Source organism: Capra hircus, chromosome 11 (assembly GCF_001704415.2).
Source record: "Capra hircus breed San Clemente chromosome 11, ASM170441v1, whole genome shotgun sequence".
NCBI classification, from domain to species: Eukaryota; Metazoa; Chordata; class Mammalia; order Artiodactyla; family Bovidae; genus Capra; species Capra hircus.
Genome location: NC_030818.1, coordinates 86,171,252 through 86,189,678, shown reverse-complemented (window position 1 = coordinate 86,189,678; position 18,427 = coordinate 86,171,252). Strand labels below are relative to the sequence as shown.

The 18,427-nt window shown below is 35.7% G+C and overlaps 1 protein-coding gene across 6 annotated transcripts in view; it reads right to left on the bottom strand.

Moving 5' to 3' along the window:
* ROCK2 (Rho associated coiled-coil containing protein kinase 2) overlaps nt 1-18,427 on the bottom strand; it is a 134,104-nt gene that overhangs the window by 25,484 nt on the left and 90,193 nt on the right. For all 6 annotated transcript variants that reach the window (XM_018055646.1, XM_018055647.1, XM_018055649.1 and 3 more), the window contains exons 12-22: nt 15,315-15,394; nt 15,107-15,155; nt 14,396-14,531; nt 14,210-14,301; nt 13,743-13,989; nt 13,245-13,351; nt 10,114-10,273; nt 8,187-8,347; nt 7,641-7,825; nt 998-1,067; nt 186-289 (exon numbers count right to left, since the gene is read on the bottom strand). In XM_018055646.1, coding sequence (XP_017911135.1) covers nt 186-289; nt 998-1,067; nt 7,641-7,825; nt 8,187-8,347; nt 10,114-10,273; nt 13,245-13,351; nt 13,743-13,989; nt 14,210-14,301; nt 14,396-14,531; nt 15,107-15,155; nt 15,315-15,394 — 1,391 coding nt within the window. The remainder of the gene's footprint in view (nt 1-185; nt 290-997; nt 1,068-7,640; nt 7,826-8,186; nt 8,348-10,113; nt 10,274-13,244; nt 13,352-13,742; nt 13,990-14,209; nt 14,302-14,395; nt 14,532-15,106; nt 15,156-15,314; nt 15,395-18,427) is intronic.

The window sequence follows — 18,427 nt, the reverse complement described above, 5'->3', positions numbered from 1 at the left end:
GGAGAAGGGAATGGCAACCCACTCCAGTATTCTTGCCTGGAGAATTCCTTGGCCAGAGGAGCCTGGAAGGCTACAATCAATGGGGTTGCAAAGAGTTGGGCATGACTAAGTGACTAACACACACACAGGTACTTTCTAGGAGTAGGGTACATGTCTATGAACAGAGACAAGGATCTTATCCTTACCTTTCATCCTGTAATTCCTGCTTCTTCTGCTGTAATTCTTTACAAAGTTTGGTCTTTTCTTCACATTCTTCCTTAAGTTCCCTAACCTGTGTTTTATAGAGGGTCTAAATAGCAAAACAGAATAGAAACATGTATCATCATTGTTCTAAATATTCAAAAGCTATCCAGACAAAAAGTTCAGCTGATCACAACGTAATAGGCTCATAAAACTGAGTAATGTTGAGCCCATGAGCAAAGTGATAGTTCAATGAGCTTTTCTATTTTCTGGTAATCAACCCAATTAACTAATAAAACTTCAGCTAATAATTTACAAGTGTGATTTTCAACTGGATATCCTAGTGAAATTTCTCACTAAATGTCATATTGGTAAGATGAAGAGGCAAAGAAAAATATTATCAATTTATTCAAGAAAATTTTGCTGGCTTAATAATCAATGAAACAGAGGTGACAGTTACTATTTCATATTTTAAAACTCAAAAAAGGGCAAATGTTACAATAACAATCTTATTTCTTTCATTATAAAAATATATTCTTCCTCAAAAATCAATGCTTTTTAAAATGAACTTCATATGGTGTGGGTATGTACTTAGAACTATTTTTTTTTTGAAATGATAATGGATTTCTGTTAGACTATCTACAGTCTCTTGCCCCAGTATCCCTTTTTGCAGATGTGTGGTACAAAACATTCAACAAAATTCTCTCTGAAATTTGCTATAAGAATTTAAAGAATCAGTCTCCTGGTTTCTCAGCCAAAAAATTTTTTAATAATTCTACAAATATAATACTTTTCAAAGTAACATGTCTGGACTTACTGAGAAATACTGCTCTGCTTCAAGCTGATCCTGGAGCTCTTTCATTTGTCCATCTGCATCTTGACGTTCTCTGTGGAGACATTGGTTAGACACATATTAAGCCAGCAATTCTTGAAATGTGGTCTAGGAAACCTCTGGGAGTACCTAAGACCTTTCCAGAAAATCCACGAGGTAAAATTATTTTCATAATACTAAGAATCAGGGCTATTTTTAAAGCTTTACTTCTTTCCACATATATACACTTTCATGAGGCTGCATGACATATGAGGATTTTATTATTCCAACAGCTAATGAAACATGTGCATGTATGCTCCTGTGTTTTTAAATTTTCTCAGTTTCCATTTCCAACACAATAAACAACATTAGATAAAATTCACATAAACAAAAACTCTTTGGGGCCCTTAATAATTTTTTTAAGAGTATAAGGGATTCAGAGACCAAATAGTGCTATATTAAACTAATAACACTGAATTATATTCGCAGACATGCATTGTGATCAGCCATTTATGCCAACCACGTAGTACAATTAAAGATCACCTGAAAATCGATTTTCTTAGAATGAGTGTAGAAACGACTGGGAGGGGCCCTGTAGGGAGGTTAAGAGTACAGGTTTTTATATCTAAATGTAAATAGTAACTGCACAGATTTCTGGTGGCTCAGTGGTAAAGAATCCACCGGTAATGCAGGAAACATGAGTTCGATCCCTGGCTTGGGACGATCCCCTGGAGAAGGAAATGGCAACCCATTACAGTTATTCTTGCTTGGAAAATCCCATGGACAGAGGAGCCTGATGGGCTACAGTCCATGGGTTGCAAAAGAGTTGGACACGACTTAGCAAACAACAACAAAATGGTAACTGCACAGATTTGAACACTTTGTAAAAATTCAGAGTTCTACATTTATCATTTGTATACTTTTTCTATATATATCTTAACCCTCAGTAAAGAGAAAAGTTAAATAAAAAACAAACCTAGTAACACTTTTCAGATGTTGGGCTGAAATAAAACTCTAGGCTTGTCAAAAAAACAAAATCATATATATATATAATAGTTATTTCAAGTCAAAGCTAAGAAGAGAGAAAACAAGTTGGAGAACAACACATGATACAATTAAAAAACAAAAAAAAACAAGCAAAATTCTACAAAACTCAACCCTATAAATACAGTACACATGTACAGGTACGGGCACAAAAAAAGGTATGGAAGGATATATTAAGACTATTAAGATATATTACTTCTTGAGAGATTAACCATGTCTGTATTTATAAGTTCAGTACAGTTCAGTCGCTCAGTCATGTCTGACTCTTTGCGACCCCATGAACTGAAGCATCCCAGGCCTCTCTGCCCATCACCAACTTCCGGAGTCCACCCAAAACCATGTACATTGAGTCGGTGATGCCATCTAACCATCTCATCCTGTCGTCCCCTTCTCCTTCTGCCCTCAATCTTTCCCAGCATCAGGGTCTTTTCAAATGAGTCAGCTCTTTGAATGAGGTGGCCAAAGGACTGGAGTTTCAGCTTCAACATCAGTCCTTCCAACCAACACCTAGGACTGATCTCCTTTAGAATGGACTGGTTGGATCTCCTTGCAGTCCAAGGGACTCTGAAGAGTCTTCTCCAACACCACAGTTCAAAAGCATCAATTCTTCAGCACTCAGCTTTCTTCACAGTCCAACTCTCACATCCATACATGACCAGTGGAAAAACCACAGCCTTGACTAGATTGACCTTTGTTGGCAAAGTAATATCTCTGCTTTTTTCTATGCTGTCTAGGTTGGTCATAACTTTCCTTCAAAGGAAAAGCGTCTTTTAATTTCATGGCTGCAATCACCATCAGCAGTGATTTTGGAGCCCAAAAAAATAAAGTCAGCCACTGTTTCCCCATCTATTTGCCATGAAGTGATGGGAACAGATCCCATGATCTTAGTTTTCTGAATGATGAGCTTTAAGCCAACTTTTTCACTCTCCTCTTTCACTTTCATCAAGAGGCTCTTTAGTTCTTCTTCACTTTCTGCCATAAGGGTGGTGTCATCTGCATATCTGAGGTTATTGATATTTCTCCTGGCAGTCTTTGATTCCAGCTTGTGTTTCCTCCAGCCCAGTGTTTCTCATGATGTACTCTGCATAGAAGTTAAATAAGCACGGTGACAATATACAGCCTTGACGGACTCCTTTTCCTATTTGGAAACAGTCTGTTGTTCCATGTCCAGTTCTAACTGTTGCTTCCTGACCTGCATTCAGTTTTCTCAAAAGGCAGGTCATGTGGTCTGGTATTCCCATCTCTTTCAGAATTTTCCACAGTTCATTGTGATCCACACAGTCAAAGGCTTTGGCATAGTCAACAAAGCAGAAATAGATGTTTTTCTGGAACTCTCTTGCTTTTTTGATGATCCAGCAGATGTTGGCAATTTGATCTCTGGTTCTTCTGCCTTTTCTAAAACCAGCTTGAACATCTGGAAGTTCACAGTTCATGTATTGCTGAAGCCTGGCTTGGAGAATTTTAAGCATTACATTACTAGTGTGTGAGATGACTGCAATTATGCAATAGTTTGAGCATTCTTTGGCACTGCCTTTCTTTGGGATTGGAATGAAAACTGACCTTTTCCAGTCCTGTGGCCACTGCTGAGTTTTACAAATTTGCTGGCATATTGAGTGCAGCACTTTCCCAGCATCATCTTTCAGGATTTGAAACAGCTCAACTGGAATTCCATCACCTCCACTAGCTTTGTTCGTAGTGATGCTTCCTAAGGCCTACTTGACTTTACATTCCAGGATGTCTGGCTCTAGTTTAGTGATCACACCATCATGATTATCTGGGTCTTAAAGATCTTTTTTGTATAGTTCTTCTGGGTATTCTTGACACCTCTTCTTAATATCTTCTGCTTCTGTTAGGTCCCTACCATTTCCGTCCTTTATTGAGCCCATCTTTGCATGAAATGTTCCCTTGGTATCTCTAATTTTCTTGAAGAGATCTCTAGTCTTTCCCATTCTATTGTTTTCCTCTATTTCTTTGCACTGGTTACTGAGGAAGGCTTTCTTATCTCGCTTTGCTATTCTTTGGAACTCTGCATTCAAATGGGTATACCTTTCCTTTTCTCCTTTGCTTTTCACTTCCCTTCTTTTCGGTGACTTCCCTGGTGGCTCAGATGGTAAAGCGTCTGTCTACAATGCAGGAGACCAGGGTTCGATCCCCGGGTCGGGAAGATCCCCTGGAGAAGGAAATGGCAATCCACTCTAGTACTATTGCCTGGAAAATCCCATGGACAGAGGAGCCTGGTAGGCTACAGACCATGGGGTCACAAAGAGTCGGACACGATTGAGCGACTTCACTTTCCCTTCTTTTCACAGATATTTGTAAGGCCTCCTCAGACAACCATTTTGCTTTTCTTGGGTATGGTCTTGATTCCTATTTCCTGTACAATGTCACAAACCTCCATGCATAGTTCATCAGGCACTCTGTCTATCAGATCTAGTCCCTTAAATCTATTTCTCACTTCCACTGTATAGTCATAAGGGATTTAATTTAGGTCATACCTAAATAGTCTAGTGGTTTTCTCCACTTTCTTCAATTTTAGTCTGCATTTGACAATAAAGAATTCATGATCTGAGCCACAGTCAGCTCCCCATCTTGTTTTTGTTGACTGTATAGAGGTGCTCCATCTTTGGCTGCAAAGAATAGAATCAATCGGATTTCGGTGTTGACCATCTGTTGATGTTCATGTGTAGAGTCTTCTCTTGTGTTGTTGGAAGAGGGTGTTTGCTATGACCAGTGCGTTCTCTTGGCAGAACTCTTTTAGCCTTTGCCTTGCTTCATTCTGTACCCCAAGGCCAAATTTGCCTGTTACTCCAGGTGTTTCTTGACTTCCTACTTTTGCATTCCAGTCCCCTATAATGAAAAGGACATCTTTTTTGGGTGTTAGTTCTAGAAGGTCTTGTAGGTCTTCATGGACCTGTTCAACTTCAGCTTCTTCAGTGTTACTGGTCGGGGCATAGGCTTGGATTACTGTGATATTGAATGGTTTGCCTTGGAAACTGACAGAGATCATTCTGTCATTTTTGAGACTGCATCCAAGTATTGCATTTTGGACTCTTTTGTTGACTATGATGGCTACTCCATTTCTTCTAAGGGCTTCCTGCCCACAATAGTAGATATAATGGTCATCTGAGTTAAATTCACCAATTCCAGTCCATTTTAGTTTGCTGATTCCCAGAATGTTGATGTTCACTCTTGCCATCTCCTGTTTGGCCACTTCCAATTTGCCTTGATTCATGGACCTAACATTCCAGGTTCCTATTCAATATTGCTCTCTATAGCATCGAACCCTGCTTCCATCACCAGTCCCATTCACAACTGGGTGTTGTTTTTGCTTTGCCTCCATCCCTTCATTCTTTCTGGAGTTATTTCTCCACTTATCTCCAGTAGCATACTGGGCACCTACCGACCTGGGGAGTTCATCTTTCAGTGTCCTATCTTTTTGCCTTTTCATACTGTTCATAAAGAAGACCTTATATTTGTTTTCTCTTTATCTTTTAATATAGATCTAAATATTTTAAAATGAGAAAATATTTTACTACCAGTTGGATATTTAAAAAATGTATATAGGTGGACTTCCCTGGCAGTTCAGTGATTGAGACTCCGCACTTTCACTGCAGGGGGCATGGGTTCTATTCCTGGTCGGGAAACTAAGATCCCACAGGCTGAATGGCCAAATAAATCCATAAATAAAAGTGTTTAAAGCAAGAAAAACTCAGAGAGATTAACTGATTTAATCACACCGCTTCAATTTCAATTTAATATTATTTAGAGAACTTTCATCCTTATTCTAATTTAATATAATCTGATCACTTTGTTTACTCACTGGTCCTTCAACTTCTGGATAAATAGGAAATTATCACCAGATGTCACTTCACTGTGTTAATTCTGTATTTTATTATTAATCAGTGTATTATTTTAAAAAGTATGATTCTTATTTCTCTGAGCCAAAGATGTGAAAGATGCTAATAACATAGGAAACAGCAAGTTTTAAAAATTTTAAATCATTACTAGCTAGGCTCATATGCAGCAAACTCCAGTGTAATATTAATATCATGATCTTTTTGAAGAGCTACTGATATGTAACTTTTAAAACCCAACATTTACTAGGTATTTAATAAAAGCTATTTTTCAGAAAGTAATTATATAATATGCACATGGTTACAGTTAGATAGTACAGACTAGCACAGAAAAAAATTATGAAATGTCAGTCTCCTTATCCATAACCATCCACATGACAATCCTATTTCCCTAGAGGAAATCACTTTGTTTCATTTCCTTTTATTGTTCTTTTGCGGTTCCCACCACATCTCAGCTTATTCCTTGACATACGTTTTAATTATTTACCAATTCCCTGCTGCCATATGTGAGAATATAGCTCTTACCACCCCTAACCTCTCCCCAACCCCTAACACAGTTATATCACTGGTCTAAGTGACATAATCAAGCCTCCATTCATTTCCTATTGCATCAACCACAAACCACAACCTACCCAGCTGGAGATAAGAACTGCAACAATTCCATTCTGTTTTGAGATTTCATAAGAACATGTCTAAATGTGAGTCTTTTCTCAAGTATCTTTGCTGGTCTTTTCAATATAAAGACTTCTTTTCCAGCTATGAAAAATTCGTTTCTATTATTTCTTTAGTAACTTCCTTCCCTAAGATTCTCTGGAATTCCTTGTCTGGTGCTAGAACTCTTAGAATAAGCTGGTGTGTGTCTTAGCTTTTCTCTCATATATTGTATGTCATTTCTTCTTGTTCTATATTTTGTGAAATTAAAAAAAAAATTTTTTTTCTTCAAACTCTTCTAATAAATTTACATTGGCAATAATTTTTAACCTTCAAGAGCTCCTTCCTATTCTGTCTTTCCTTTTTACGTCAGGTTCATGTTTAATGGAAGTGGTATTTCCTAGAATCTTTGATCAGTACTAATCATACTACTAATGACTCAATGGGGCAATTTTTAACAGTATTTTTACTATATACTTTAATTTAAAGTATTTTAACAATGTTTTCTAAGTAAATTAAATATTGCACTAGAGAAAGTGTGTTGCTCAGTCGTGTCTGACTCTTTGTGACCCTCACGGATTGTAGCCTGCCAGGCTCCTCTGTCCATAGAATTCTCCAGGCAAGAACACTGGACTGGGTTGCCATTTCCTACTCTAGGGGATCTTCCTGACTCAGAGATATAGCATAAGAGTGTATCCTAAACAATGATTTAAAAATTTATATGGTTTTGCTTAACAGTCAAACATTTCCAAGTCCCAGAAACTAAAGGAACAAACAAAAGACACTTTTGTTTGCGAGACAGTCCTCAGGAGGAATCTTAAGAGTGTGGAGTGCAAACCCCAGACCTTTTCTTCTTCAGCACAAACATTATACCATTATATCATAATGTGGCAGTAGTAAAAGTTGTTGAGGAAGCAAATAAAATCTTTTTGAATGACGACAGTGGCACTCAACACATCATTTAAACAGAAAGAAGAGAAAAATGTGTTCAAGAAAACAAAGGAGTCAGAAGAAAATTCCCAGATAAGTAAAAATTAAGATAATATACATGGAGATAGCTCTGCATATTAATAAGTCTTTGTCTCAAACAATTAACTTACTTTCGAAGTTCAGCATTCTGTTTTTCCAAGCTCATTTTCATTTCTAGGAGATGATTATTCTCTTGCTTTAACTGCTTTTCTGACATTTTTAGTGTATTAACTTGCTGTGTTTGCATCTTCAAGTCATTTTGTGTAAGGCAGCGCTTCTGAGTTTCCTGTTCTATTTTTAATGTCAAGTTTCTAACCTAAAAAACAGTGTTATTGGTATGTAAGCAAATTATTTTGATTTTTTCATCAATGAAGCTGGCAGTAAATATAATGACATAAAACAGACTTTTCCCCCTTAAACAGTTAATTCATTTCACAGTATTTTTTGGATTTTCCATAATAATATATTTTTTAAATAAAATATACATAGTCTTCAAAGAAATTTTAATTATGATTCATTTAGTATATCACCCAAATCTGGTACAATTTAAAAAGTACAGAATATTATTTTACAAGAAAAAATTTTTAATTGTAAAACCATCATTGAACCTCTACAAATAAACCTAGTTTATTATTAATTAATTAAATAGGTCATTACACAGTAAGCTGCACACTTACATCCTCATTTAGCACATCTTTCTGTTTGAGGAGTTCATTTATTTTCTGCTGTGACTGTTTGAGGTCACAGTCTAATATAGAGCATCTTTTCTCAGCCTCCAGCAACAAGTTCTCTACTTTCTGTTTTAAAGTTCTTTCCTCCAAGAGCTTTTTCTCCATTTCTATTGCCACAAAAATAGACATAATCATGAACCAAACAAAAAAAGCATATCAAATACATGACACAGTGCTAATAAAAATTGCAATAAATGATGTTGCCTCAAAAACTTTTTTAATTTCCAATTTAGCATTTTCATTACTCCTCTTAACACAACTGAAATATCAACAGTTTCATGCTTAAAAATTAAGAGTTATATTTGCAGGGTGTAAAAATCTACCACACTCTGTAATATTATATTCATTTTAATGAAAGCAAAATAATTCTGCCTTTATCACTTACTGCAAAGTTATATTAGGTAAAATTTAAACGTTATGAACTTTCAGTTTTCAGTGAACTAGCTTCAAAAGCATGGAAAAAAGAAACATTTTTCATATATTACTAAAAACAGCTAGCATTTCTAGGCACTTTTCATGTATCAATGCACCTGTTTTTCACAACCAAATACGGGAACTGTCCCTTTACAGGAAACTAGGCATAAAAGGGTAAGTAACTAGACAAGATCACATAGCTAGTAATTCACTGGTAAGCCACACTCTTACTCAAAGGAAGCAATGACATGCAGTAGAAAGACCAAAGGTTTTATACCATATATGAGTACCATCTACAAAATTTAAGTCGTGCGCAATCATGCAAAATATGAAAGTCATCTGTATGTTAGAGTTGTAAAAAGAAATTTGAAAAAAAAGACAGTTGTTACTACGCTAAATTGGTTCATTTTCAACAGTTCTGAGAACAACTTATAAACAAATGTACTCATTTAAAAAATTAATCACTGGAATGTGGGGCTAGAGAACAGAAAGAGGTATGAGTGAACTCACTGAGATGAGGAAAATATAGATTCTCTATCTTGTCTTGGGTGGTAATTACATGTGTGTTACAAATGTGAAAAATGTTTGCATTTATAGCACCTAAATTATGATCTCAAAAGAAATTCAACTCTTGTCTTGTCCCACTAACTTTCTTCTTACTAAGTCTTTCTAAATATAGCACTCATTTCATCTTTTATTATCTTAAATCAATGTCTTAAACTAAACTGCTTTTGACCAAAAAAACTCTCCAATTTTAACTACATTCAATAAATAAAAGGCTGTTTTTTTGTGAAGTTATAAATTTTATGGTTTAATATGAAATGAAATTTCTGTTTAAGAGTTTTACAAATCTTTGACAAGAATACTTTATTGATTTCTTTTGGAACTTCAAATCCATCATATATAAACAGTCAGTTTGGAAAAAACAAGATATAACCTAAAAGACAATTCCAAGATAACAGGCTTGGTTTGTGGAAAAGTCAACTTTGTTATCTTACCCTACACTTATTAGCTTTCTGTGGCTCTGACCAAATATAGCTAGTATCTTCATCATGCCAAATTTCAAAATACTCAATCAACTTTAGGAAAGAATTTTGTAACATGAGCTGCTGAAATGTCAAACTAATTATAAAAAGAGCATATCCCCCAAATCTGAACAGATATATCTAAAACTACACACTATATGCCTGCCACTATTGATACCACTGAAATATTCATTTCTCTCTGATCTAAAAATGTGGTTGAGCAATTTTGCATTTGAGCCTTACTATCCTAGAAATGGTCATGGCCTTAAAGGAAAAAAAAAAAAAAAAAAAAAAAATATATATATATATACACACATAAATATATATATGTAAAGCTTTCCTAATAGTTTTTTAAAATATTTTCCAAAATCAGAATTGAATACAGAATCAATTCTGTAAAATACTGCTGAAAATCCTCTTATGAAAATGCGTACCTTTCATGGCTTCTGATTTGGCTTCTTCAATGGATTCATAAATTTTGTTTTTGTCTGCAAGCCGTGCTTTTGTAGCCTTATGTTCAGTTTCTTCTTGTTCTAAACTTTGCTGTATAACTTTTAGTTGGTATGTCATATCTATTTCCATGTTGTTCTTTTCCTATTAAAGATTTAAATGGCAGCCATCAACCAAACAGACTGGCTCACAATTTCAAAAATTTCTTTACAGGTTTACTAACAATGTTTAACATGTTCCCTCCAATCTTGTGAAAGTACCCTATGTGCTGTTCCCCCTGTTTGCTTGCCAATGTACTTATCGCCCATATCTCCACTACTGTTTTGAGATCTTCACTGTGATTACTTGAACTCAATAAAGTGATGAATGCATGATACCTCAATTATCAAATTCAACAACCCTTTCAATCATTTTTCATTTGAACTCACTGTTGCCCTTAAAACTATTTCCTTGATATACTTGACCTCACTTGGCTTTCCCCACCCTTCTCTCATCTTTTCTGCTGTGTGTGAAGTTTTCTCCCAGCCACCTCTTAAATATTGGGTGTTCTCTGTAGGTAGCATTCTTTAGCCATAATGCTTCTCCTCCTCTGTATTATTTCTCAAACTTTTAAATCATACCTATTACTTTGCCGACTAAGGTCCGTCTAGTCAGGGCTATGGTTTTTCCTGTGGTCATGTATGGATGTGAGAGTTGGACTGTGAAGAAGGCTGAGCACCGAAGAATTTATGCTTTTGAACTGTGGTGTTGGAGAAGACACTTGAGAGTCCCTTGGACTGCAAGGAGATCCAACCAGTCCATTCTAAAGGAGATCAGCCTTGGAATTTCTTTGGAAGGAATGATGCTAAAGCTGAAACTTCAGTACTTTGGCCACCCCATGCGAAGAGTTGACTCATTGGAAAAGACTCTGATGCTGGAAGGGATTGGGGGCAGGAGGGGAAGGGGACGACAGAGGATGAGATGGCTGGATGGCATCACCGACTCGATGGATATGAATCTGAGTGAACTCCGGGAGTTGGTGATGGACAGGGAGGCCTGGCGTGCTGCGATTCATGGGGGTCGCAAAGAGTCAGACACGACTGAGCGACTGAACTGAACTGAACATTTTCCTTTGCTAGACCTTTGGGCGGGGGGGAAATAAAACTCAGGATCCTCTACTACTCATCTTTATTTTCCACATGGAAAACATGTTTTAAGTTGAGAACCATTAATAGAAGTTAATTTTCTACATATCCTCAAGAGATTTTCTAATTCTTTGTTTCCTATAGTTTATATCATAAATACAGACCTTTTTTTTTCAATAATGAAAATAATTTTTTTCAAACTACACAATCTATCAACAAAGTAGTTTACTCTGCTTTGAAAAACCACAGGTCTAAGCAATCTCTTTCCAGATGGGTTCTTTCATTTGCATAGTTTGAGCTACTTCAATATTAATGATGATCAAATATTTCTAGCTGCTACTACCATAGCTTACTTCTCTGTAGACAACCTAATTTGGTTGTCTCACCAGCACCTCAAGACTAAAATGGATTTATCACTGTCTTCTCTATTTCTCCTTTATTCTTTATTAATTAAAGGCATCACTATAGATTTTTGTCACAAACTAGGAACTCAAAACTCACTCTTAAGTACTATTCACATGCTACATTTAATCAATCACTAAGTGTTCCCAAATACACCTCCTTCAAATATTTCTGATTCATTCCTATTTTCCATCCTTTGAACTACTGTACTAGTTAAGTCTCCATTATCTGAGTTACTTTATCTGAAAAAGCCTCTGATTAATCTACCTACCTATTAATCTTCCTCAACCTAGTTTTCACATGGTATGTAATATCTTAAATGAATCACTAATAAAATCACCCAACTTAAAAGCCCTTCAGTGGTTAGTCCATTTCTTAGAGCAACTAAGTTTCTTAATAGAGTATTGAACATTTTGCAAGGCCAATTTTAGCCTGATGTCTGTTTTTGTAAAATTTCATTAGATCATAGCCATGCCCATTTCCTTTACTGAAGTAGAGACCATAGGCCTGCAACTTCTAAAATATTCACTGTCTTCCCCTTAAAAGATTAAAATTTCTTGACCTTTACTCTTTATTTCTAAACTATGACTTTTTTATTTTCTATCCTCTGTGCCTTCGCTCATGATGTCCTCCCCAGATCATAACGCACCTTTACTTTATCAGCCAATGCTGCCTTGTCAGATTAGGGATTCATTCTGTGTACCCAAGATACCCTGCCTGTATCTCTATCATTCTACTTCAGTCAGTTCAGTTCAGTCGCTCAGTCGTGTCCGACTCTTTGCGACCCCATGAATCGCAGCACGCCAGGCCTCCCTGTCCACCACCAACTCCCGGAATTCACTCAGACTCACGTCCATCGAGTCTGTGATGCCATCCAGCCATCTCATCCTCGGTCGTCCCCTTCTCCTCCTGCCCCCAATCCCTCCCAGCATCAGAGTCTTTTCCAATGAGTCAGCTCTTCACATCAGCTGGCCAAAGTACTGGAGTTTCAGCTTCAGCATCAGTCCTTCTAAAGAACACCCAGGACTGATCTCCTTTAGAATGGACTGGTTGGATCTCCTTGCAGTCCACCACACTGCATTAGAATTATCTGTGTACTTTACTTTAGAAATTACCTACTAGATGTGAGGTTGTTAAGGGCAAGAACTGCATCCTGATATTTCTAACACATACGATACACTAAATACTTAGATGAATGAAAACAAAATATTATCTACACAGAGCTTAGAAATTATCCCTGCTTATAGCACTTTTTGGTAAACTTCTACATGAAAAGTCATGATAATTTTACACCATTTTGAAGATATAATGTACATAAAAATTTGAGTTTTCCTGGGATGTCTAGGGAGAAGCATCGTCATAACACACCCTAGGAGAGTTCTCCCTTCATAAGCAACTGACATGCTAAGGGCTGCTTGTGTGGTGTTACGGTAAGCCTTAAAGTATCCTCAATGTATGTAACAATATAAGAAAGTACATGAGTGCTGGAAATATCTCAGTTACTCATTTTCCTTATTTTAGAATAAGTTTTTCAACTCAAAACTCTACAGCCATCTTCTTACACAAATATAAAACTTAACATGTTTTACCTTTTCCAAATCAGTAAATCTCTCCTGTAGTTGTCTCTTCTCCAGCTCTACTTTTGCTAGTAAGATTTTACCATTCTTGACATCTTCTTCTAGGCCAGATATTCTACCTAAAATTGCAACATTTTAAAAAACAATAAATTCATATATAATACAAATTAAATTTAGAGTAAAAAATTCAGAATTCACCTCATACCTTAAAGCTGTTATTTATGAGCAGAAATTTTATAATTGTTGGTATAGTACTTCAGAGTTAATTCAACTGGAATCCAATCTACTGCTTTCAGAAGTGGCTTGTTACTTAAAATACTTCATACTATTTGAAAGTAAATCCTTCATTCATAAAATTTTGTAACAGTGTATCTAATACTCTAACTTTATAGAACAGAGTAGTATATCCATACACCTACTACTCCAGCACATTATCCACTATCTAAGGTTATCTCTAAATCACAGATCTTTAAGATGAACTTAAGTGCAGTCTCCACTTTACTTTAATACCTTGTAAATCATTAATAATCTCTGATCCATGGGTTCGGTCCCTCCTTTCAGATTCTAGAACTGACTGAAGATTGATAAATTCCTTTTCAAGTTTTAACTTGGCGGTCTCCAGCAGGCAATTTTTGTCTTGTAGATCTCTATTGTTAGATTCCAATTGCTGAATCTGTTTTGAACTTTCTGCCTGTGTTTTCCTTAACCGGGCTGCAGTATCAGATTCTGTTCGCAGCAAAGCATTGGTTTCATCCAGCTGTTATTCCATTCAAAACCAAACAAAAAACAAACAAATAAACACAGCTTTATATGATAAAAATACTTTATTACCCCATTGCAAACTATTTAAAATAAGCAAAACCCTAAAAATATCTTTTTAATGATTTCCCTTTTGTAACATTACCAATTAAAAGAAATGCTAACAGTCATAAATAAAATTCAAAATCCTTATTGTAACTAAATTGGGATCAACCTACTTGTCTCTGGAGTTGATTCACTTTCTCAGTGGATATCTGAGAGTTCTGATTTCTTTTTTTCAAATCTTCAAGCTGATCTTTTAAACTGTTAACTATGATAAAAAGCATTTAAGTAGTAAGCTTCAACACAACACACACATACAAACTTTTATTCTTAGTAACTATTTAGTATTCTAAACTACAAACCATCATTCTCCAAATTTCGCTTCTTGTCTGCTTCATGATCAGCTTTCCGCTGATATTCTGCATTTTTGTGCTGAAGAAGTGCTTTTTCTCTTTCTAATTGTCTTAATGTTGATTCCACATTTTTCCTTAAGGTAATCTGAAATAATGCTTGAAGTTATTATCAAAGGAAAGTATGTATAAAAATCAAATGAAAATAAAAAATACTTCAGTTACATCAAACAGAAGAGACCTTTAATAAAGCTAATAACTAACAAAAGCCATTTTGTTAAAATTACAAATGGTTTCCATATTTTAAAAATAGCATATTATTCTTAAATAATCAAGAACATAAGTATTTTGTTTACTATTGTAAGCCAAAATTTCTGTAACATTTCATCACCTTTGAACACCTTTACTTAATATAAACTACAGGTCTGAATAATAAAAAAAAATTGTCAATTTCTATTTTTAAGCCATGTCATTAATACGACTGAAATTATTTTTCCTTGAAATATCTACACATACTAAATTAATTCATTTGCAAAAAAGTAACAAAATGAAGCCTATTATCATGGTTTACTCTATAGTCTCAGTCCTCACCAATGCTACAACATATATTTTACTATATAACAAGATTTGTATTAATATGGTACTGAGTGAACTCTATAGGTAAGTCAGGCATCAAAACTTTTTACGAACAAAAATGTAAATAAAAGCATAGAGAAACTTTACCTCTTCTTCTAACTCCTTTGCCACTTTCTCTAAGCGAGTATTAACAGATCTGAAGAATTTCAAAGGCAACAGTAAATAAAATAATTCTTACAATAAAGACATTTACCATAAATTGTAAAATAATCATAGAATTACTTTGTAGCTCTTTTTAGTAAAATGTTTAAATTTACATTTTAAAATATAACATTTAATTATCCACAGAACATACTTGCACTTCTGTTCTAGTTCCTCTTTGGCTTGAATCTCAGTGCTAAGGTGTTCTTCTAATGTGTACAGTTTTTTCTGAATCTGTCAGAAAATTAAAAACTATAATTATAAAGTGTGATCACATTTAAAAGGCAAGAGGCTTAAAGAAAACAATAATAATTTTCTTCTCTTTTCTTTTGACTTTAATATAGGTACAGCATTTGTACCTTCTTAATGTGATTTTTACTGACAGAAAAAATCCTCCATCTCTTGCTTTATATCACAGCACATGTGTATATATGAACACATTATGTAAACATAAGAAGGAGCAGCTCCAATCTTCGCAGAATTCTTCTATCATAGCAAGTTTCTTATTCATTATAAATAAATAAATTTTTTAAAAATTGATATCCTCTACTTTTCTTTTGTAGATTTATATGAAAATATTGTTACCATTTGTGCTAAAGAGATAAAGATAAAAGGTCTACATCTGAAACAAATATCTGGAATATTTGACTGAATATGCTCAAAAATATATTACTTTTCTTAGAAATAAGAATAAAATTTCTTTCAATTTTCCCAAAGAAAGCATGCAGATAGCCAACAGATCTAAGAAAATACATCAACATCATTAATTATTAGGGAAATGAATGAAAATCACAATGAAGTATCACCTTACACCTGTTAGAATGGCTATCATCAAAAAGACAAAAATATCAAATACTGGAGAGCATGTAGAGAAAAAGGAACCTTCGTGCACTGTTGATGGGAATGTAAACTGGTGAGGCCAGTATGGAAAACAATACAAAGATTCTTCAAAAGTTAAGGACAGAATTACCATATAATCCAGCTATTCCACTTATGGGTTTTTATCTGAAGAATATGAAAACACTAATTCAAAAAGATATATGCACCCAAGATATAGACACAACCTAAGTATCCACTGGAACATAAATGGATGAATAAGATGTGATATATATATATATACACACACAGACTGGGAACCACTCAGCCATTAAAAACAAAGGGTGAGGGGAGTGAAATCTAGCTATTTGCAACATGGATGAACCTTGAGGGTATTAGAACGCAAGTCAGAAAGTGAAAGACAAAAATCATATGGTATCACTCATATGGAAACAAACCGAAAAAAGGGAAAAAATAAGCAAAACAAAAACAAACTCAAAAGACAGAACAGACTGGTCATTACCAGAGGAAAGGAGGCTGGGGTAGATGAAATGAGTGAATGGGGTCAAGTGTATGGTGATGGTTGATTATTACACTCTTAATGATCACTTTGCAATGAGCACAGAAGTAAAATCATCATGTTGTATACTTGAAACTTATATAATGTTACATATCAATTTCAAAATGTTACATATCAGTATCAAAAGTGAAAGGCAAAGGAGAAAAGGAAAGATATATCCATCTGAATGTAGACTTCCAAAGAAGAGCAAGGAGAGACAAGAAAGCCTTCCTAAGTGATCAATGCAAACAAACAAGAGGAAAACAACAGAATGGGAAAGATGAGGTCTCTTCAAGAAAATCAGAGATTCCAAGGGAACATTTCATGCAAAGATGGGCACAATAAAGGACAGAAACGGTATAGACTTAACAGAAGCAGAAGATATTAAGAAGAGGTGGCAAGAATACTCAGAAGAACTGTACAAAAAAGATCTTCATGACCCAGATAACCATGATGGTGTGATCATTCACCTAGAGCCAGACAGACATCCTGGAATGTGAAGTCAAGTGGGCCTTAGGAAGCATCACTACAAACAAAGCTAGTGGAGGTGATGGAATTCCAGTTAGGCTATTTCAAACCCTAAAAGATGATGCTGTGAAAGCGCTGCACTCAATACGCCAGCAAATTTGGGAAATTCAGCAGTGGCCACAGGACTGGAAAAGGTCAGTTTTCATTCCAATCCCAAAGAAAGGCAATACCAAAGAAGGTTCAAACTACTGCACACTGCACTCATCTCACATGCTAGCAAAGTAATGCTCAAAATTCTCCAAGCCAGGCTTGAACAGTACATGAACCATGAACTTCCAGATGTTCAAGCTGGATTTAAAAAAGGCAGAGGAACCAGAGATCAAATTGCCAACATCTGTTGGATCACCGAAAAAGCAAGAGAGTTCCAGGAAAATATCTACTTCTGCTTTATTGACTTCGCCAAAGCCTTTGACTGTGTGGATCAGTCAGTTTGTTTGTAGAAAAGTCTTAAAGAGATGGGAATATCAGACCACCTGACCTGCCTCCTGAGAAATCTGTATGCAGGTCAAGAAGCAACAGTTAGGACTGGACTTGGAACAACAGACTGGTTCCAAATAGGGAAAGAAGTATGTCAAGGCTGTATATTGTCACCTTGCTTATTTTACTTATATACAGAGTACATCATGTGAAATGCCGGGCTGGACGAAGCACAAGCTGGAATCAAGATTTCCAGGAGAAATATCATTAACCTCAGATATGCAGATAATATCACCCTAATGGCAGAAAGTGAAAAAGAACTAAAGAGCTTCTTGATGAAAGTGAAAGAGAAGAGTGAAAAAGTTGGCTTAAAACTCAACATTCAAAAAACTAAGATCATGGCATCTGGTCCCATCACTTCATGGCAAATATTGGGGAAACAGTGACAGACTTAATTTTCTTGGGCTCCAAAATCACTGCAGATGGTGACTGTAGCTATGAAATTAAACGATACTTGCTCCTTGGAAGAAAAGCTATGATCACCCTAGACAGCACAGTAAAAAGCAGAGACATTACTTTGCCAACAAAGGTTAGTCTAGTCAAAGCTATGGTTTTTCCAGCAGTCATGTGTGGATGTGAGAGTTGGACTATAAAGAAAGCTAAGTGCCGAAGAACTGACGCTTTTGAACTGTGGTGTTGGAGAAGACTCTTGAGAGTCCTTGTCCTGCAAGGAGATCCAACCAGTCTATCCTAAAGGAGATCAGTCCTGGGTGTTCATTGGAAGGACTGATGCTGAAGCTGCAACTCCAATCCTTTGGGCACCTGATGCGAAGAGCTGACTCATTGGAAAAGACCCTGATGCTGGGAAAGACTGAAGGCAGGAGGAGAAGGGGATGACAGAGGATGAGATGGTTGGATGGCATCACCAACTTGATGGAAATGAGTTT